The sequence below is a fragment of the Planococcus citri genome, chromosome 3, assembly GCF_950023065.1.
Source record: "Planococcus citri chromosome 3, ihPlaCitr1.1, whole genome shotgun sequence".
NCBI classification, from domain to species: domain Eukaryota; kingdom Metazoa; phylum Arthropoda; class Insecta; order Hemiptera; family Pseudococcidae; genus Planococcus; species Planococcus citri.
The window spans coordinates 55,316,732-55,338,092 of NC_088679.1; the positions used below are offsets into that span (position 1 = coordinate 55,316,732).

General features: G+C 33.2%; 2 protein-coding genes and 2 long non-coding RNA genes across 4 annotated transcripts; all 4 read left to right on the top strand.

Moving 5' to 3' along the window:
- The first annotated feature begins 549 nt into the window (after nucleotides 1–549).
- On the top strand, nucleotides 550–4,612 carry LOC135840944 (uncharacterized). The gene is made up of 3 exons (XR_010557815.1): nucleotides 550–1,347; nucleotides 3,120–3,193; nucleotides 3,287–4,612. It is a non-coding gene; the product is annotated as an uncharacterized LOC135840944 (long non-coding RNA).
- A 1,255-nt stretch (nucleotides 4,613–5,867) lies between these two features.
- LOC135840894 (uncharacterized) lies at nucleotides 5,868–10,355 on the top strand. The gene is made up of 3 exons (XM_065357640.1): nucleotides 5,868–6,143; nucleotides 8,242–8,315; nucleotides 8,419–10,355. Exons 2-3 carry the CDS (start codon nucleotides 8,282–8,284, stop codon nucleotides 9,003–9,005), a joined length of 621 nt encoding a protein of 206 aa, XP_065213712.1. The 5' UTR covers nucleotides 5,868–6,143; nucleotides 8,242–8,281; the 3' UTR covers nucleotides 9,006–10,355.
- Nucleotides 10,356–13,618: 3,263 nt separating this feature from the next.
- Nucleotides 13,619–15,234, top strand: LOC135840895 (ejaculatory bulb-specific protein 3). The gene is made up of 2 exons (XM_065357641.1): nucleotides 13,619–13,892; nucleotides 14,828–15,234. Exons 1-2 carry the CDS (start codon nucleotides 13,721–13,723, stop codon nucleotides 14,968–14,970), a joined length of 315 nt encoding a protein of 104 aa, XP_065213713.1. The 5' UTR covers nucleotides 13,619–13,720; the 3' UTR covers nucleotides 14,971–15,234.
- A 2,925-nt stretch (nucleotides 15,235–18,159) lies between these two features.
- Nucleotides 18,160–20,944, top strand: LOC135840898 (uncharacterized). The gene is made up of 3 exons (XR_010557797.1): nucleotides 18,160–18,329; nucleotides 18,418–19,804; nucleotides 19,876–20,944. It is a non-coding gene; the product is annotated as an uncharacterized LOC135840898 (long non-coding RNA).
- Nucleotides 20,945–21,361: the final 417 nt, after the last annotated feature.

A 21,361-nucleotide genomic window follows, 5' to 3' on the forward strand; every position in this document is an offset into this window, starting at 1 on the left:
ATGAAGTTTCCATTGGTAGGCAATAGGCATACACATTTGCTCAAAAAAAGCTCAATAGTTTCTTCTACGAATATATTCCATTATTAAGCGTTATATGAATCTTATGTTTGTAAGTTCTTATCTTTTCAGTTGTGTTCTTTTTCTGCTCAAATAATATTGTATTTACACATATGTACTTGGATTACATTTTACCCACTGGCCACTCTAGAAATCATTTAAAACTATTCACTTTTTTTTATTGCTTAAGTAGATAATTCCTAAAAATCGCCATATTGTTTTCAAAATTTATTCAAAAGCCTTGCTTATTGTTAGGTGAGTGTTTACCAGAAATTCCAAAAATATCACTTTTTTGCTAATAATCTTCAAAAGTCCTACTGTTTGCTGCAATTGTCAAAATCGTAAAAAATTCTTGATTTTCAACAAAATTTCTAAAAATATTATTTTTTTAAAATTGTCCAAAAGCTCTGCTTTTTGCGGAAATTGTCAACATTTTGCATTTTTCATCGATAGTTTCAGAAAATCTAGTTTCATTTTTTAAAATTAAAAACCAAAGCATTTCAAATACGTAATGTTCTGTTTTTTTTGGGGGGGGGATGGCAATTTTTTTCAACATTGAAATGTCTTGCTCGCGTTTTGTTAGTTTTTTGGTTACTTTTTCAAGCTTTTTTGGTTACCACTGTTACTTTTTTTTAAAGAAATTGAGTACGAGCCCTAAATAACGGTTCTGTTGGATTGATGAGATGCAACATAATGAGCTGCATGTTTTTTTAAGAAACAAAAATTGAAATGGATTTTCAAAATTCTGGTGAAATATACTAAATAGCTGGGTGTTTCATAATGGACGTCAAATACACACCCAATTCGCCAGGTAGTGTAATAACTCCAAGGGGAAAAAGTGTAAATTGGATCATTGACGGTAAAAATTTGAGAGAGCAAAGTTATCTTCTAGTACTGTAGGTGCATTTTTCGAAGTAGGAAAAATCAATTCAAGAGCAATTAATCTTTTAAAAAGCACGTTGACTGGCGGTCTTTTGCATTAGTCTCGTCTGCATAGATTTTTTAATAGGTACCTAGATAATAAAAACCGGATGCTGTGTAAGGATTACTGGCGCGCCTGGGACCACATTCTTTCAGCGCATGCGCGGGTAGAAGGGTAGTTTTACTAGGGATGATTCAACGCGAAAGATGTATCATTTTCATTATTTGTGAACTGAAGCAGCGTACAGCTCTGTGAAGAAGGCTTTTTTTTGTCATTTTTTCGTGTTTTTGCATTGCATTTTATCGAGTACCTATACTTCTGTTTATTGTGCCATCCAACGTTTGAAGCCTGCTACAGTTGAATTATCGGTGAGTTGAATTTACATGGATAGCTTTTATCACAGAGTAGATATCTTAAAATTTAAGGATGGAATGGAAACCAAACTCCCGAATCTGTTTTCCTGAAATTATCGTTGCGTTGAAAGGAGGAGTATCGATAAGATAAGGCCATTTTTTGGCCTTTTGGGCCCGAACAGTTATCGACTCGACCACTCTTAAAATGTTGTAATAAATATACAAAATACGAATCCGTGGTTAGTTGACCCAAAATGACCACTTTTTGGGCTCCAGGGGTTCCCAAAGTTGCGAATAAAGAAATAATTTTAGAAACCACTGAGAATTATTTTCAAAAACTTCTTTAGCGTAATATATCTGTTTGAACCTGCTAAACGTCACGCGAGATGATTTTTCTATTTTTGACCCTCAGGGACAGAAATTGGGGAGTTTTGATTTTTTGAAAATTTTGGAACCACCATTTTGAACCTACTCCTTTGAGCCTCGCTAAAAATCTTTTTACAGTTAATTAGTATCTGAAAGACGTCCATCTTACCAAATTTTGAGCTCCATAAAATTTTGCGCTGGTACTCAAAAATCCAATTTTCCAATTTTTCGCAATTTCGATATTTTGGGAACCCCTGGAAAACTAGAAACATGCGATTTGCGCCAAACGTATAACGTTTTGAGGTATACATATATTCAATTAGGTATCCAAATAAAAATGTTTAATTAAGCTCCCTGCATATTCGTAATTTTGAACTCTTTTTTTGGAGCCCCCCACTTTAGGCACCCCTAAAAAAGGCGTTTATGCATATTTTTTCAAATAATTAAAATCTAAAATAATCGATTTAAAAACATTGGTAGGTAGTAGGTACCTATAATTTAAATGTACCTAGGTAATCATGATGTGCACGAGTTCCGATTCTGAAAAATTATTCTCAGTTTTAATCCTTCTTTAGCGGAATAACATTAGTAGATAGGTATTTATTAGGTATCGAAAAATTGGACGGACATTCTTTTTCATTTTCGAGAAAAAAATTACAAGGTTGGCACTTATTGCAAAAATACCATCAGAAATCTGAAAAATAAAATTTTTTGCATTTTTGAGATATTTTATACCAATGTGTAGAAAATGTGAAAAAATACCCCCCCCCCCTGACAACGAATCTTTCATTCCGGTTTGTGTCATTCGTTATTGTTTGATAACCTCCTCACATGATCTGATTAAAAAAAAGATCGAAGATTCATTGTGAAAAAAAGCGCTGATTTGGCATGGAATGACCCACCTACTGATGTCAAAATTAGTTTTTTTTTCCTTTTTTTTTTTGTCGGAAATAATTTAGAAAATTTGGCAACATACATATACTGCAGATAGGTAACGAATATTTGAGAAAAAAAAATGCTAATTCTCGTATCATGTGTCACTTTACAATGTGGGGTAGGTACTAGGTAGGTATGTCACTTGACGCAATACAATGATACAGTTTTTAAAATTTCGTTTTTGTCCCCTCTCTCTTTCATTTGACTTGAATTTTGCACAAAAAAAGGTTTCATTTTGTAAGTTTTGTAAAACTCTTTTCACTGGAAGTCAGCGCGAGTTGTTAGGAGAAAAAATGACGGAATTAAAAGCAAAAAAAAAAAAAAAAACTGAGTCAAATTATTACACCAGTTGACCCTAGACACGACGATTACTTTGATTTGGTGACCTAATTTGATTTTTTTGTTTTTTTGCATAAGCTCAAAATGAAATAAGTTTGAGTAAATCAATACCTAATCAATCTTCATCGTATATACTCGTATTTCAGACTTTGAAAAAACGTTACTAATTTCTCCAATTTACGAGACATGGATTATAAGGGAATACTGAATTTCGTCAAGGGTAAGTTGTGTTCTTTTTGTGAACAGGGCATTTAGGGAACCAGCTCTTTATTTATGAATATTGTTACCTACATTGAAAAAAATATAATTGCAGACTACAATAATGGGCAGAACCCGGGTCCATACACAGCAGAAGAACAACGTATACTCAAACACGTAAGATACATCAGCGTACCGTGCGCTTCTAATGAAAACAGACACCTCACGCTGTTTATTTGCCGACACCTCGTAGACTTTCAAGAACCGCCGTTCAATCAGTATCAGTTGGTAGATGCGCTGCCCCTAAAGAATAGAAGAAAACCTCGCTGCTCGTGGGCATTGCTGTATAGATTTGTAGATGAGAACGCTCAGTATTCTGACGGTGGCGAAGCGGCAAAAAGGGCGAATTATGTTCTCCGAAGCATGCATCCTACAAACGTGCATGAAGAAACGAAAATATCGAAAGTAACGATAGATAATCAGGACTTTTGGAGGAGGGTCATTAGACTTAATAAAGGTCTGCCTCTGCTTGATTGCAATTGCGGGCCGATTACTGAAAATTTCGTGACGCAGTCCAATTTGAACATGATTGTGGAAACTGCAGAGGAATACAGGGAAAGCTTGAAAAATTATCTTAATCTTCGACTGAAGTTAATTGTCGATGCAGACCAGAAGACGGTAGGTTCGATTGATGATGAGTAGATGACTCTGTAGTCCAGTCATAGATTTACCTTTATGACGAGAGATAGCTTAACCTGTCAAAAAAAGTGTTGAACCAGTTCCAGGAAAAAGCAAATTGATAAACCCAAATGACAGAAGAAACAAAACAATTACTCAACAATATACGTAATAAACTTGAAATGTGGTAATACAATTATCAGAAAAGAAAAAAAAGTCAAGATATATCTTCTCTCATTAATTATCCAGTAGGTATATTTTTGAAATTGTTGGTATAAATAGAGTTACAATTATTAAACTTTTTCAATTCAGTGTCTAATTGCTTTCTTATTCGTTACACCTCACATATACTGTAAGTTAAAGTGAAATTGTGTTCGGTGTCTGTCAAAAACCTACAATATGAAGTCATTTGTTGCTGCAGTTTTGCTTATCGCGTGTTATTTGACCATCTATGGAGTTCACGCCGTACATGATCTTCCTCTTCCTTCAATTGAATGCTGCAGAGAACCTACACCAGATCCGGAGGCATGATCCCAAATGAAGAATTTTGAATTTATTACAATGAAGTTTCCATTGGTAGGCAATAGGCATACACATTTGCTCAAAAAACCTCTCAATAGTTTCTTCTACGAATATATTCCATTATTAAGCGTTATGAATCTTATGTTCGTAAGTTCTTATCTTTTCAGTTATGTTCTTTTTCTGCTCAAATAATATTGTATTTGCACATATTGTACTTAATAGATTACATTTTACCCACTGACCACTCTAGAAATCATTTGAAACTATTCACATATTTTTTCATTACATAATAGGTACCTACTTATTTATATCGGGTCTTTGCAAATTAAGCATACGTTTCCAAACTGCACTAAGTCCATTTTCAAAGATTCTGAGGTTGCAAGGCCATCTAGCATAAAGTTGTGGCCCAAAATGGCTGATTTTCTGATATGTTGTGCCCAAGGGTCTGGCTACAACATATCAAAAAATCAGCTAATTTGGGCCATTTCTACGTTTCCAAATTGTACCAAGTACCATGAATTTCTTATCAATATTTTTTTGGACTTATATGTATTTTTTTGGACTTAGTGCGTTTTGGAAACGTATGCTTCAAATAATTTCCAAAAATTTCCAATTTTCGATTTTGAATTTTATACGCACCTACAACCACATATTTTTTTCAAAATTTACTCAAAAGTCTTGTTTATGTGTTTACCAGAAATTCCAAAAAATATCACTTTTTTGCTAATAATCTCCAAAAGTTCTGCTGTTTGCTGAAATTGTCAAAGGACTGTGTTTTGCCAAAAATCGTAAAGAATTCTTGACTTTTAACAAAATTCCTAAAGATATTATTATTTTTTTTTTAATTGCCCAAAATCCCTGCTTTTTACTGTTTCAGAAAATCTATGTTCTATGTAGTATAATTTTTAAAAATCAAAAACCAAAGTATTTCAATTCGTAATGTTCTGTTTTTTTGTTTGGGGGGGGGGAGCAATTTTTTGGTTACCACACTTACTTTTTTTGGAGAAATTGAGTACGAGCCCTGAATAACGGTTATGTTGAATTGATGAGGTGCAACAGAATGATATGAGCTGCATGTTTTTCTAAGAAACTGAAATTGAAATGGATTTCAAAATTCTAATGAAATATAGTAAATAGTTGGGTGCTCCATAATGGACGTCAAATACACATCAAATTCGCCAGGTAAAGTAGTAACTTCAAGGGGGGGGAAAGTGTAAAAATTGGATCATTGACAGTAAGAATTTTGAGAGAGCAAAGTGACTTCTGGTAGGTGCATTTTTCGAAATAGGAAAAATCACTTCAAGAGCAATACCATGTCAAATCAGATAAAAAATTGGAAAATGGATTTTTTTTTCAATATTTTGTAGCCCTATGTGTTGTAGAGGTCATGATATTGGTGGGGCACTATAGCGCCTTAACGTTGGTGTGACATAGTGTGACAATAAGAATTTTTCAATACTATATACCCTTATTTTAACCCTTTTTGAACCATTATGACTTGCGATTTTAAATAAAAAGTAAAAACCGGATGCTGTGCAGGGTAGACTAGTGCGTCTGGGACCACATTCTTTCTGCGCATGCGTGGGTAGAGGGGTAGTTTCAGTATCAGTAAAGTCGTTGCAACTGAACTGAAGTATGAAGCAGCGTGCACGATGCAAGCTCTGTAAAGAAGACTTTTTTTGTCATTTGTTGTGATTTTGCATTGCACTTAATCGAGTACTTGTGTTTATTGTGCCTTTCAACGTTTGAAGCCCGCTACAGTTAAATTATTGGTAAGTTAAATTTACATGGATAACTTTTATCATACCTACCTTAATACATATTTAAGGATGGAAACCAAACCCCTGTTCATGAAATTATCGTTGCGTTGAAATTTACAAGTCTTATCATCCCACGTTTTTCAAAAGATATAGCACGTGGAATTCATGCCTACATTCGTTTGTAAATTTTTTCCTCTCTAAAATAACGCATGTACTCGTATGTATGTGGCTGTCTAAAAAAGATAAAGAAACCGAAAATATACTTATTTGGAGCATTGGAGCTAGAAGAAAATTATTAATACGTAGGTATTCAAAACGTCTAATTACCTAGATCCTGAGTATATTTTCTAGTGACGAAGAATAAACGTTTAAAAAATGTATTAAAATTAAGTTGGTATACTCGTACGTAAAAAATTGCTGTTTATGTAGGAGTTGCTTTTGTGAACTTTGATTGCACTTAGCAGAGACAATATGCCCGGAGGGCTAAGGAGGGGGGTCAGCCTAAAATTCGGTGTTTTTGGCTAAATAGTGAATTCATACGCGAGGAATTTGAGTAAATGAGTCGCGAATGGGTTCCTGGGGGGGAGGGGGTTGGGTCGAGCAATTCATTGCAATAATCGGTATCCCGCTATAGAGTTTGATAGGAAGCTTGTGAGGCGATTTTGCACAATGAAATGTTGTCAAAATCCCATTTAGGCACACCGGCGTCGGTGAAAATGAACGTCATATTCGAAATCAGCGACCCAAAATTAGTCCAAAACCGTTGCTGCCTGCGTGCAAAGTCGCAACTTCCGACACCACTTCAGGCACTTCTGAAACTGCAAACTGCAGTGTGCATGAAAAAAATGGGTGTCGGAAGTTTGGGAATTCAATTTCGAGGTTGGCGGTTTTTTTGTTGGGGGGGGGGAGTCCAGTGGCGTACCCAGAGCATACCTGGAGGGGGGGTTTGGTTTTGTGAGAAAGGTCCATCTTATGATGCTAGGAAGAGGGGGGGAATAGCCCGAGCGTAGCGGGGGCAAAGGCTTTTGAAAAATCTCATTTTAATAAATGTGAAAGGACGTTTTTTTTATAAGAAGAGGTTGATTGTTTTGGCACTTTTGGCTTCAAAATTTCAGAATTTGAATGATTTTTTTTTAGAAATTCCAAGTCTGAAATAGAAAAGCAAAAATGCCCAAACAAAATGAGGGCAAAAGCTCACGAAATTTCGTGTATTGAGAAGTAAAAAAAACATTTTTTTTTCGATCCGAGGAGTTTATTTTTGGATTTACATAAAATCGGTTCTGGTTTCGGGATTTTCATTTCAAACAATTTTAAGCCCAAATTGACTACTTAATTGACCCTTTATCAAGGAGTCTAAAAAATGGGAGTTTTTGAATTCATGTGCGCTGAAGCAATTTTAATCGTCAAATTTTAACGGCGACCCTGAGCTAAAAGGAGGGGGGTGGTCGAGACCCCCCCTGGCTACGGAGGACGGCGAATTTATTACCGCAAACCGCAGCTCATGAAACTTCTTCCTTCTCCTGTAAAATGGGTTAGAATTCACTCATATAAGGCCGAGATCCGCCGATTTGGCATGGACTGATCCACCTACTGATGTCAAAATGTTTTTTTTTTCGAAAATTTCATTAACACCCTATACTGATAATTTTAAAAATGTTTTTGAATGAAAATATTTGAAAAAAAATCAGTTTTCATGCTAATAATTTATGTCATGTACATATCACTTTAAGATATAGGGTACCTACTCGTATGTCACTCAACACAGTACAATAATTGTCAAGTGACAAAATTTTTAAAAAATTTTGCCCACTCTCTCTCTCCCATTTGACTTGAATTTTGCCAAAAAAAAGTCTCATTTTGTAGGTGTAGGTTTTCTGAAACTTTTTCCAGTGAAAGTCAACGCGAGTTGTTAGGAAAAAAATGACGGAATTAAAAGCAAAAAAAAAAAAAAACTGAGTCACATTACACCATTTGACCATAATCCCTACGAACTCTTTGGTTTGGTGACCCAATTTGAATTTTTTGTTTTTTGCATAAGTAAGCTCAAAACGAAACAAGTGTGAAAAATTAATAGGTATATACCTAATCGATCTTCATCGTATTATTTCAGACTTTGATGAAAACTTACTAATTTCTCCAATTTACGAGACATGGATTATACGGCAATACGGAATTTCGTCAACGGTAAGTTGTATTCTTTTTGTGGACAGGGCATATTTGGCATTTATAGGGAACCAGCTTTTTATTTATGAATATTTTTACCTACATTGAGAAAATATAATTGCAGATGTCAAGAATGGGAAGAACTCGGGTCCATATACAGCAGAAGAAGACCGTATCCTGCATCACTTAAGAAACTGTAGCATACCGTGCGCTTCTAATGAAAACAGACACCTCACGCTGTTTATTTGCCGACGCCTCGGAAACTTTCAAGAACCGCCGCTGAATCTGTATCAGTTAGTAGATGCACTGCCTATAAAAAATAGAAGAAAACCTCGCTGCTCGTGGGCATTGCTGTATCGATTTGTAGATGAGAGAACTCAACATTCCGACGGTGGCTATATGGTAAAACTGGCGAATCAAGATCTTCAAGGCACGCCCACAAACGCGCAAATCCAAGGCAAATTATCAAAAGTAACGATAGATAATCAGGACTTTTGGAGGATGGTCATTAGAATCTTTGAAGGCCCTTGCCATTGCGGGCCGTCTACTGAAAAATTCGAGACGCAGCCCAATTTGGACATGGTTGTGGAAACCGCAGACGAATACAGGGAAAGCTTAGAAAATTATCTTAATCTTCGACTGAAGTTAATTGTCGATGAAGGCTGGGAGGCGGAAGGTTCGATTGATGATGAGTTGATGATGCCTCTATAGTCCAGTCAAATTAGCAAAATAATGAGGGGGCAATTGGGAGAATCGAGGTGGCAAACTGATTCTTAGTATACTGGTTCATATTTATGCCCTGATAACGAATCCGAGGAGTCCACTACTGTCCTGAGTGAGCTTTCCCCCAAATTGTGGATCTTGCACCCCCTCAAAAAAATCAGGATTTGACCAATAAGTATATCGAAAAATCATTGACTATACCTACCTTTTCGTTTTCACAATGTGCATATCTGTAGGTATGAAATTTCCAATTCAATCGCAACGGACAACGTAAAAATTTGAAATTAAAAAAAAAAATAGATATTTTTGTGTTATTAAGGTATGTACCTACTTATTGTTTCGTGTTTTTCTTTTTCGTTTTTTTTGGGGGGTTTGAAAAGAATTTACATTTTTTAAATCTTTACTACTTATGGCATAGGTATAGGGCAATTATTACAAATTCGCTCATTTGAAGGCCTAATGTTCGCAGATTTGTAAAAAATTCTTAATGAGAACAAAAGTTTGTGGACAAAAAAAAATAATTAAACTCGGTAAAATTTTTTTTTTAATTTTGTAATAAATGATTGTTTAGGTATTTTGAAGGTACTTATTTCTTTGACTAAAAAACAATAATAAAATTTATTTCTTAGAAAAAAAAAAACTGAAAGATCTGCAGTGTTCTTTATTAATTTTTTGAAATCAGTTTACATTTTGTACATTTGCTGTATTGGTGAATAAACGATATGAATTTATAGGTACATATTATTACATTATTAAGAAATTATCATCTTCAAGCACCTTATAGAGTATTACCATCTTGAAGTGGAAGTCGTAGGTCTATTTTGTTACCTAAGTTTATTGTAATGTGATATAAGAATTCGATTTCGTTTTATAATTATTTGTATGTGTATAGGATAGAATAGGTAATACTTTTTCTCGTTCTTTGTGTGTACAATATTTCAGATTATAAAATTAGAATCGAAATATACATATATTTGTTTAGTACGATTTTGCTGATTTCAACGTATGTACTTTTGATGATGTACTTTCAAATTTAAGAATAATTATATTCATACTCAGATTCCTTATTCACATAAGAAGTTGACGATTTACATGTTTCATTGATAAAATATCAAGTATTTTTCGTAGGAATGGTGCCTCTGCTATTCAAGTTTGGTTTGTACTATTTTAATTGAATACTTATAACTTGAAAACAAAAAGATAGGATGTTGACCACTGTGAATATTTCAAAAATCAGCGAGCTTATCTCGGTTCTTTTAAACATTTTTTTCCTTGTATTAATGTTTTTAGACCAAAACCAGAAAATACATTATTAAAAAAAAAAAAAAAAAAAAAAAACAGAGAACAATGAAATTCTGATTTCTGCTAAGAGTGGCTATTGAAGGAAGTTGTGTGCCTTAAAAATTGTGAAAACTAATTAAACTCTGCTAATTCCGGAACATTTTTTTCATTTTTATTCATAAATTAAATGTTTGCGACACATTGCATGGGAATGGAGAAAGTTTTAATGCTTCAAAAATTTTAAAAGTCAATATTTCGAACATTCTTACAGCTTTTGACATTACACTGATTTGTTTGACCCAAGAAGCAAAAAATAAAAAATCGAACATTACAAAATAATTTAATTTTTGATATCACAGAAGTCGATCTGACAATGAGAAGGTTTATACTTACGCTCCTAAAATTTTATCCAAAATTGAAACTTCTGAAAAATTTCAGCTCGCGAGTAATTTGAATTTTTATAGTCTACTACAAAGAATCCAGTTCTAATACAAATAGGTATACCTACACTTCATAATAATAAAGTTGATTCAGCCAGTTTTTGTTTTGTTACATACATTGAGAAATGTTTTTTCAAAGCCTTAAAACTGATATAACAAAACAGAAAGTAAAATGCATTTCGTTAATTTTTTTATTTTCAAATATGTGACATTTATTTCCTCCTCAAGATGTAATTCTTGAAATTACAAATAGTAAGTTGGTGGAAATAATTTGAAATTGAAAATACCAGATTTAAAAAGGAAGGGACGGAAGGAAAACTAAAAGAAATAAAAATTTAGAATTAATTGTTTAGGTACCTATGGATTGGCCGAAGATTAATAATGAAGGTACGTAGTTTGGCAAACAACAAGAAAAAAAGGAAAAAAATATCATATAAAAATTAAAATGAATTGTAGGTATAGGTTAGGTATGTATGTACTTCTGTATACGTGTATAAAAACTACACTGATCAGATAAGAATGTTTTAAACAAGTACTATGCTTATTTGCCTACCAATGGAGACATCATTATAATAAATTTTTCATTTGGGATCATGCCTCCGGATCTGGTGTTGGTTCTCTGCAGCATTCTATCAGTGAAATATTTGCATTGGCTCCATTAATGGCGAAATAACACGCGACAAGCAAAATTGCAGCAACAAATGACTTCATATTGTAGTTTTTTGATAGTTGATACTTGATATCAAAAACAACTTCACTTCAAATTAAGTAAGATACCCAACGAAGGTATACATTAACAATTAAGCACTGGATTGAAAATGTCTTTACATTTACAATTACGAGTATATGGTAACCTTATTTATGCAATTTTTAAAAAAAAATAATGGAATCATTAGTGAGATTGAGATAAGGATTTTCGACTTTTTTGGGGGAAATTGAATATTGCCAGTGTTAGATATAAGTGTTAAAGTGCCCACTACCCACAGCCGAATTTCTTTTTCTTGTTATTCGGTTTTATCTGTAAACGTATAAGTACTTAGCTTTTCCCAAGAACAGCTGGTTAAGTACTTTTTGTGACAGGCAGTCCAGAATATTTCTCTTCGTAAGCCGAATTCGTAGATCATTTATTTTGGTGTAAATTCGTGTTTTGAAAACTTTTCCTTCGCAAATATTTCCCATTAATCGCACCAAAATATTGGAAAATACAGTTGGTGACCCTGAAAAAATATTTTGGAATACAGTACACAGTAGTGCCAATTTGTTGATCTTTGTTGTAATTTTCAAAAAATCAAAAAAATACTTAGTCAAAAAATAATAAATTTTTTTCGACTTTTCGAAGTTGGCAGTAATGAACAAAAAATTGGCATCACTGCGTTCTAAAATATTTCTTCAGAGTTATTAGTAAATTCTAGCTTTCTAACTTCATTGGGTAAAATTTTATGAAAAGTACAACCTTCAAAAATCTACTGAAAGCTCCACGAACAGCTCAAAATGGTTCAAAACTATTTTAAATTCATTTAGAAGGTCCAAAATAAGATTTATACCAAATTTTTCTTTTTTTTGTGTGTTACTTTGGTAAAATTTTTTTTAATGTCTTGCTGTTTCTTTATCAAAAATCCACCAAAAACTGAATGCACTTTGGCAACTGAAATTTAAGCTGATAATGCTTTTTCGTATGAGATTTGAGGTTCTGAATCAAAAAAACACAATTTTTACGAAAATGGCCTTACTTTGAGGATCATTGAATTGACTTAGTCTCCTGACCTGAACAACCAGAGGTCTCAAAATTTTCCCGGGTAGTCTCCTACTCAACGTAAACTTCCTCGCCAATTTTCGTCAAAATTCAGGATGTTTTTTTTCCTCATTCCATCCTGATGTAGGTAAATGCTTCATTAAAATAGGTAATGAAAACACAAATTCTGCTTAGGCGCCTACATCTACAGTATACGTAAACCTAAGCCAGCCACATCGATCAGTGTAATGAATTAATATCACAATATCGAATCAAGTTTATAATTCGACATAGGTAGACTACACGTATCTAAAAAATATACAGTAAATATGTTATCCATTCCTATTTATTCAACAATCATGCATAACGTTCGTTGAACCTGAATGTAGAGATTTTTTATGCTCTTTTTTATTTTATATTCGAATGGGAGTAGGTACAATTTATTTATTCAATATTCATAAAGTTTGAAGGCCGGATCTAATCGTTCTTATACCTATAAGAAATTCACATAGTATAGGATATAGGTAAGGTATTAAAGTTTTCTTCGCAGCTACAATAAAGTCATTGTGACAAAAATAATCACACCATAACATGGGTACTTGAACTAGATCGATAATGGTAATGGTGATCAATTCACGAAACCAGGGTGATAATAATTAAATAAGTACCTACACCTATCTGGGATCTACCTCGTGTATCTCTCACATCTTTATTTCTAATTATTGTTCTACGAAGGTACCTACAAAAGTGTATCCTACGACTCGTGTTGATAAATTTGCATACCTCAAACTCGAAGGAGAACTCTCATACAAAACCCACAAGACGACATATTTCTTCACATCTGTCACGACTGAAGGATCACAGCAGCATTGAACTTGATGAGTTTTTTTTTTTTTTTTTTTTTTTTGTAAACTTTTACGAAACTGCTGCATAATCATACTCGAAACGTTGCACTGCTTCGCTAGTCAATAATCGTACAGTAACTACACGATAACCAAGTGTAAAATCATCCAATTAGCTAAGGCTGAATAATCGTACATATCCGAAATTCACGGTCATTTGATCTCGATTGGTCGAAAGGCTAGGTAAGTAGGCCAATAAAATATTATATTTGGGTAATTATTCGTACACTATTACGCTTAAATAGCTGATAACTGATAAGAAATTGTCTAAACGTATTGTCGCTTGTCGCCTGTGTCGAAGACTTGACAGAGTTGTTCGGTTTTACCTACACCTGCTATATTGTAATTATGAATTTTTCCATTTATATTTTAGTCATTTTTGCCACCCTTGTGTCGGTGTGTTGGTGTGAAAAAAATGCCGATTTGGATACTTTACTAGCTGATAAGAATTTCGTTCGTAAACAAATTAGCTGCGTTTTGGGTAAAGGAAGATGTGATAAATTTGGTACTAATTTGAAAGGTGAGTAAAGATTTTGTATAGATTTTTATTTTTTATTTAAAAAAGGTTTGGTAATTGGATTAACATAGGTAGGTATGAGGTCTTCGTAAAGAATATTTTCATCTTAAACTAATGCGATCGTTTAATTAAAACTCGATTATTAATTAGGTACCCATGATGAGAATGAGAATATAAGAATACCATTCTCCTTGATATTAGGTTATCCTAATGATTTATTTTTAATTATTCATTCACATATCGCACCATCGCGCATCGATCGTCCATCGAGTATCAATTTTTTTTTCTCGCCACGTATCGTGGCTTTTGTTTTAAAAAAAAAATATAATTAGCATACCTGTAGGCGATCCCATTGATGATTGGGAGAATGGATTGTTTAGCACGTAACATAATCAATATTGACTTCGTAATCGTATAGGTAGATATACTTGTAGGTACTTAGATTAATAATAAGCGACCATTTCTCAAAACAATGTATTGGGTAATGGTCATCATCGGTGTAGATGACCTCCAAACCATTAATGAATATGTTGACATGCGTTTCATTTATTAGCCTGGTAAAAGGAAATATTGAAATAGGTCCGTTATTATTGCCATGTACCATGTACCTCTACTTATACCTTACCTACCCAGGTATATAATGATGTAATTCAAATATTATATTAGTCTTTCGTCTTCTTATATGTGTATGACCAGTCGAGAATAATTATGAAATCTTTTGTCGTATCTGCTAGAACTTCAAATGTGTACGAGTTTACGAGTAAAATATAATTTCACGCTGAATTTCTGGTGTATTTTTCACCTCTGTATGAGTATTATATTACACTTATGGATAAAATATTTAATCCGAGTTTATCTTTACGAATATTTTTTGTCCAATGATGAATGAATTTCACAAAATATTATACTATAACTCGAATACATAATTCCTCTTTCAGCCTCACTACCAAAAGTAATCGGCCAAAATTGCGAATCGTGTAGTCCAGAAGAAGCCACAAACGCTAAAAAAATTATCGGTTTCGTGAAACAAAACTATCCCGAAGTTTGGAACAAAGTTGCTCAACGGTATTCCGGAAAATGAAACACAAACCATCCCAAATCAGTAGCTGAGGTTGTTTTTTCGTATAAAAATTTAACGCAGTTATGCATCATGAATTCATGATTGGCCATAACTATTTTTATTTTATTTTATTACTTATTTTATAATTAATTATGTTTGCTTATAATTTTTTTTTTTTTTTTTTTTTTTTTACTACCATAGGCTATAATGTGTTTTGTATTCATCGCAGTCTTATTTAAGCGTACCTAGTCTTGTATTTAACTAGTAAAATTTAGGTAAATTTTTTACGTATTTTTTATTTGTATTTTATCTATTATTTAGCTACGTTCGCATAATTCTCGGTATATTTTGACGATACTTGATAGGAAAATATACTCCATGTTTTATACCTATACCAGCACGTTCGTAGAAATTTTGCAATATTTATTCACTTCCTTGTCACGTAGGTACGAGGTGCCTACGTTTGGTATTGTTTGAATTGACATACGAGAAATTTTCGATGAAAATGTATGGAATATTTAGGCAGATAATCAAAATGTTTGTCAACTGTTGATAAAATAATAAACAGGAATGGATAAATAAGTACAATGAAGGTACGTAATGTATTGCAAACGCGTGTTTTATTGGTCTACATTTTTATATGTATATTGTCATGAATTAAATCCATAAATCGAAATATGAATCGCAAAAAAAAAGTCGAAGGATTCCAAGCAAATTCATATTGAGTTTAAAAAAAATTGAGGTAGTAATAAAACACCATCACAGTGTTAATTCTCAGTGGTTGGTTTTAATTTTTAACAAGTTTCGAAAATTTCAACTCGACTTAATAAAGTCAAAATGTGATTAACTAAATCGAAATACAGAGGTGCCCAAAAGTCAGTTTACGCCATCAAAAGTCACATGCATATAATTCAAGAACTAAGCCGCATAAAGAAAAACTAATAACATTAATCTCATAGGAAATTTTATCCTCTACAATTTTCTTAAGGGTCACTTTTCTCTAGGATGCACAGTTTTCCGGAAAAATCAACTTTTATGGTCAAAAAACGTGAATTTTTAAAAAAAATGAAAAAAATTTAAAATTAATTCAGCAATTAATTTCAGCTATTTTTAACATGATTGATGATTCCCACAATTTAATGAAATATAAATGATCTTTTCAAAAAAAAAAAAAAACACGTCAAAATTTTTTTTTACAAAAACGCCAGACCCTTGTTGAGGAGAGGGTGCTACCAAAATAAAATTTTGTAAAAATGAAAAAAAATCGAGTGATACATCACGATGTAGGTTTTTTGGGTCAAGAAACACGAATCTAAGGTCCTTTTCCCCCTCGAACCCTTTGGGGAAGTGCTACCAAAATCAAATTTTGTAAAAATGAAAAAAATCTAATGATATGTCAAAGTGTAGGTTTTTTGGGTCAAGAAAAACGAATCTGAGGTCTTTTTTTCCCTCAGACCCCTCGGGGGCCATTGAAGAGGTGCTACCAAAATCAAATTTTGTAAAAATGAAACAAAGTCGAGTGATATGTTGAAATACTTATAGGTTTTTTGGGTCGAGAAAAACGAATCTGAGGTCCTTTTTTCCCTCAGACCCCTCGGGGGCCATTGAGGAGGTGCTACCAAAATCAAATTTTGTAAAAATGAAACAAAATCGAGTGATACGTTATAATACTTATAGGTTTTTTGGGTCGAGAAACACGAATCTGAGGTACTTTTTTTCCTCAATACTCTTAAGGGCTCTTGAGGGCCCTTGGGGAGGTGGTACCGAAATCAAATTTTATAAAAATTTTAAAAAATCGAGTGATACATCAAAATGTAGGTTTTTTGGGTCGAGAAACACGAATTTGAAGTCCTTTTTTCACTCAGCCTCTATGGGGAGGTGCTACTGAAATAAAATTTTGAAAAAAATCACAAAAATTCGAGTAGTGTATCAAAATCCAGGTTTTCTTTTGGATGGGAGGTTTTGTTTGTCAGTTTTTCAATCATTCGGCCCGATATCGTTGGTTATTTTATATCATAACTACATAGAAAATCTCGCCAACTCGCAAAGTAACTAACCACACCCAAATTGTACACACTCCCGTTTAAGACGAGATATCTCAAGAATGGTAACACCTCCCCAACAGCCCCCGAGGGGTCTGAGGGAAAAAAGGACCTCAGATTCGTGTTTCTCGACCCAAAAAACCTACATTTTGACATATCACTCGGTTTTTTTTTCATTTTTACAAAATTTGATTTTGGTAGCAACTCCCCTCCCCCTCAGGATCTGGCGTTTTTGTAACAAAAAATTTTTGACGTGTTTTTTTTTTGAAAAGACCATTTATATTTCATCAAATTATGTGAATCATGTTAAAAATAGCTGAAATTAACTGCTGAATTAATTTTAAACTTTTTTCCCCATTTTTTTTCATTTTTTTTTAAATTCACTTTTTTTGACATAAAAGTTGATTTTCCCGGCAAACGGTGCATCCTAGCAAAAAATGATCTTGAAGAAAATTGTAGAGGATAAAATTTCCTATCAGATTAATGCCATTAGTTTTTCTTCAGGAAGCTTAGTTCTTGAATTATATGTGATTTTTGATGGCACAAACTGACTTTTGGGCACCCCTGTAGAATAAAGGTCGTGTTTGAATCTGCATTAGATTTTTGATCCGGTACACTCGAAACTCGAATGAGAATAAGTTTGAGCTGCTTTGGAGCCTTCGGCGAATTTTTGAATTCACATTATTGCAAAAGTTCTCCTGAAAAGTGAAAATTGCCCAAATAAAGGTTTAACCTGCTCTAATTCGAATCAATTGTGTTCGTGACCCCTTTCCTTTAATTTCATTAGTTGGGAACCATTTCCCAAAATTTGTTCCCATGATACTGGTTCAAATTTACTGCCACAGCTAGTTACGTAATTTTTGGGGAAAAAACAACTGAAAATCGTGTTTTGTTTTGATTTAAAGTCTAAACGACCGAAATAAATTCTAGAAAAATTATGATGTAAGTAGAAGTGATGCTCACCGCCCAAAAAAATGAGAAAACTAATAATTTAATTGATAACTTTTTTTATTACTTAATCAATTACCTTTATCTAGATATGCATACTCAAGTTATCAAGCGTAATGAATGAAATGCTTTCAAAAAATGTGTGAAGGAAATACGAGTTCGTCCTATCAAACATTTCAATCAATTTAGGACGTCAATAACCCAACATGCTATCTTTGATGGTTATCAATTGTGATAAATTTTCCATCTCTAGAAAGCTTTTCTCATTGAGTCTGTACATATACCTATTCAGGAACAATACTTTGTTTGCAAAGACGATTTTTATTCTATTAGGTACCTAGTTTCTAGTTTTATCAAGTTTGGTGTTTTTACAATAGAAGAATGAAAACAGTAAGTAAAGTACGGATTCGAATTTTTCTTCATTTTATTTTTAGTTATTTATTTATTTTTTGTTACCTCGCAACGATTAATTTTATAGATTTTACTTTTGATGCTCGGCTTGTATTGGGTGTCAGCAGCCGAAACGCGAGCTTTTCGACCAGTTGAAGTTCAGCAGGCTCAACCACTTAATCTGTATGATTCCGATGTCAGTCCGAATTCAGCTCCATCGGGCGAATTGCATTTTGAACAAAATCCTGCTTTTGAAATACGTGGTTGATCGGGTCAGAGTTGAGCCAAAGGCGTGAAATGTTTTGGTTTATCAGGCGATTTTGGAATTCAGCCACTGGGCAGAACATTCCACTCAATTCAACTTACCTATTAAAGAAGGCAATCCCCTAGACCCTAGTGTTTATTTTTAAGTATATTCAAGATCCCTACAATTTTTTTAAAATTTTCACACCGTATAGAAACTAATTTTTGCATTGAAATATTATAAGCATTAAAATTCTGTAATAATTAACGGTTCCAAATTACATTTGAGACAGGCAGAAAAATATAAGGCATGGTATTTTTATTTGAACATAAGTAATTCTCCCCTTGATTTTACCTCCCATATGTACCTTAGTATTACGCAACTGAAGAAGTATCTCAAGTGATGAACAATTCTTCATAAATAGGATACAGAAAAATCAAAAGGATCTCCAAAAATACTTACACCATCAGGTCAAATTTTAGATGCTAAGTAAACTCTTTATTTTTCAATTTTTTGGTCATTTAAAAAAATAAGGATTATTTTCCATGAAAAACTCAGAATTTGATCAATTTGAGGTGGACACTAAGAAATCTAAATTTTGATTCGTCTTATTTTCAACCTCTAAAATCGATTAATGAGGGTTTCAAGCTGTTTTGGAAACACCAGCGAATTTTAAAATTTTGAACAATTTAATTCCAAAACGTGTTTATACCTAATTGTTTGGATCTGATCTAATTGAAAATTTTTTTAATCCAATTATCAAAATTTTGGTAAAGGAATGTTGAATATGAAACAGATTTTGAAGACGATTTAATTGATGACTTTTTTTTTTATTATCTACCAATAAATCAATTACCTATAGGTACCTAGATATAGATAAGTACTCAAGTTATCAATCATAATGAATAAAATGCTTTCAAAAAATGTGCGAAGAAAATACGAGTTCATTCTCTCAAACACTTAGCTATAGTTAGAGCATATCAAACAGTAAAATCAAACATTTCAGTCAATATAGCCAACAATCTTCCAATATTATGTTATCTTTGATGGTTATCATATTGTGATAAATTTTCCATTTCTACTTCTACTAGAAATATTTTCTCATTGAGAATTCAGAAAAAATACTTTGCTTGCAAAGACGATTTTTATTCTATATAAGAAAGATAGGTACCTACTACCTAGTTTCTAGTTTCGTCAACATTGGTGATTTTACAACAGAAGAATGAAAGCAGTAAGTAAAATAGGTACCTATAGTTTAAATTTTTTATTTTTTATTACCTCGAAAAATGATTAATTTTATAGATTTTACTATTGATGCTCGCCTTGTATTGGGTATTAGCTGCGGAATCACGATTTTTTCAAGCAGCTAAAATTCAACAGGCTGAACCATTAGATCAGGGTGGCTCGGACCGACACAGTCCGGATGGTGCAGAAGAAGAACGAACATGGATATTTGAACACTTAACTAGCGTGCCTATGAAATAAATGGTCGACCGGGTCAGAGTTAAGCCAAAGGCTTGAAATATTTACCATGCCATTTTGGTATTTAAGGCACAACAGCGCCCTTCTCACTGCGCTGCACTCTACTCAATTCAACTTACCTAGGTATAAGTGAATCGGTGAGAACAGAAAGGGGCTAAGTCCATTTTCGCACTTTTCAGGAATAACAAAAAACTGATTTATTTGAAAATCAAAAAATTTTGGTAAGCATGCTCAAGGTCATTGAAAGAGAACCCCAAGACACAATTTTTAGCACTGTTTAGGAAAAAAAATATTCACGTGCGCCGGCGCTGTTGCTGCCTAAACAAATGGGACTTAGACCCTTTCTGCACCCAATCGCCAAAATTTCTCTTGAAATTTGCTCGGGCACGAATGGGGCTTGATTCTACATCTAGGTACATCACTTAGACTGCTATCTCGTTTAAATTGACCAAAAACCCCTTGAGGTATAAGAGTTTTTGCCGAAGTTGTTAATTTTTCTGTCTTTTTTCAGTACATAGATGAACTTAAATTTCAAAAAATAGTCTTCTCAAAAATGTTAGTTATTTTTCAAGGAATTCAAAAAATTTTACAAAAAAGTCATAAAGGCGGATCCGACCATTTTCTGCACCCAAATACCACTTTCCCGGCAGTTTTGCAAAAATCTGACATCACCAGTCGATCCGCCGTACTTTGAAACCCCCCTATCCGTGAAAAAAAAATTTCCGAAAATGTAACTTGGTCCCTTTCTGTTTTCACCGATTCAAGTATTAACGAAAGGCAGCCCCCTTAGCGTTTATTGTCATATTTAAGGTACAATTTTTCTAAAATTTTTACCCTAAGAAACTAATTTTTGTACTGAAAGAATATTATAAGAAATTTGAACATAATCCTCAATATCCCTTTGATTTTATCTCATATTTGTATTACACAATTATAAAAGTACCTACTACCTACCTAACTCAATTGATAAAAAATTCTTCACACAGGATACGGAAAAATCAAAAAGACCTCCAAAAATACTTACACCATCAGGTCAAATTTTAGATATGTACCGGTAATAAACTTTTCATTTTTCAATTTTTGGTCAGTTAAAAAAAATGGATTATTTTCCACGACAAATTCAGAGTTTGATCAAATTGAGGTGAACATCAAGAAATCTAAAGTTTGATTCATCTTATGTTCAACCTCAAAAATCAATTAATGGTGGTTTCTAGCTGTATTAGAAACACCAGCGGATTTTCGGATTTTCCATGAATTTCAAAATTTTTAAAATCTTTAACAATTTAATTCCAAAGTGTTTACACCT

Bases quoted from the DNA above. Each gene is read 5' to 3' on its own strand.
- LOC135840894 (XM_065357640.1), top strand. From the start codon at position 8,282: ATGGATTATACGGCAATACGGAATTTCGTCAACG. The intron at 8,316-8,418 runs GTAAGTTGTATT...ATATAATTGCAG, and splicing joins AATACGGAATTTCGTCAACG to ATGTCAAGAATGGGAAGAAC.
- LOC135840895 (XM_065357641.1), top strand. From the start codon at position 13,721: ATGAATTTTTCCATTTATATTTTAGTCATTTTTGCCACCCTTGTGTCG. The intron at 13,893-14,827 runs GTGAGTAAAGAT...TTCCTCTTTCAG, and splicing joins ATTTGGTACTAATTTGAAAG to CCTCACTACCAAAAGTAATC.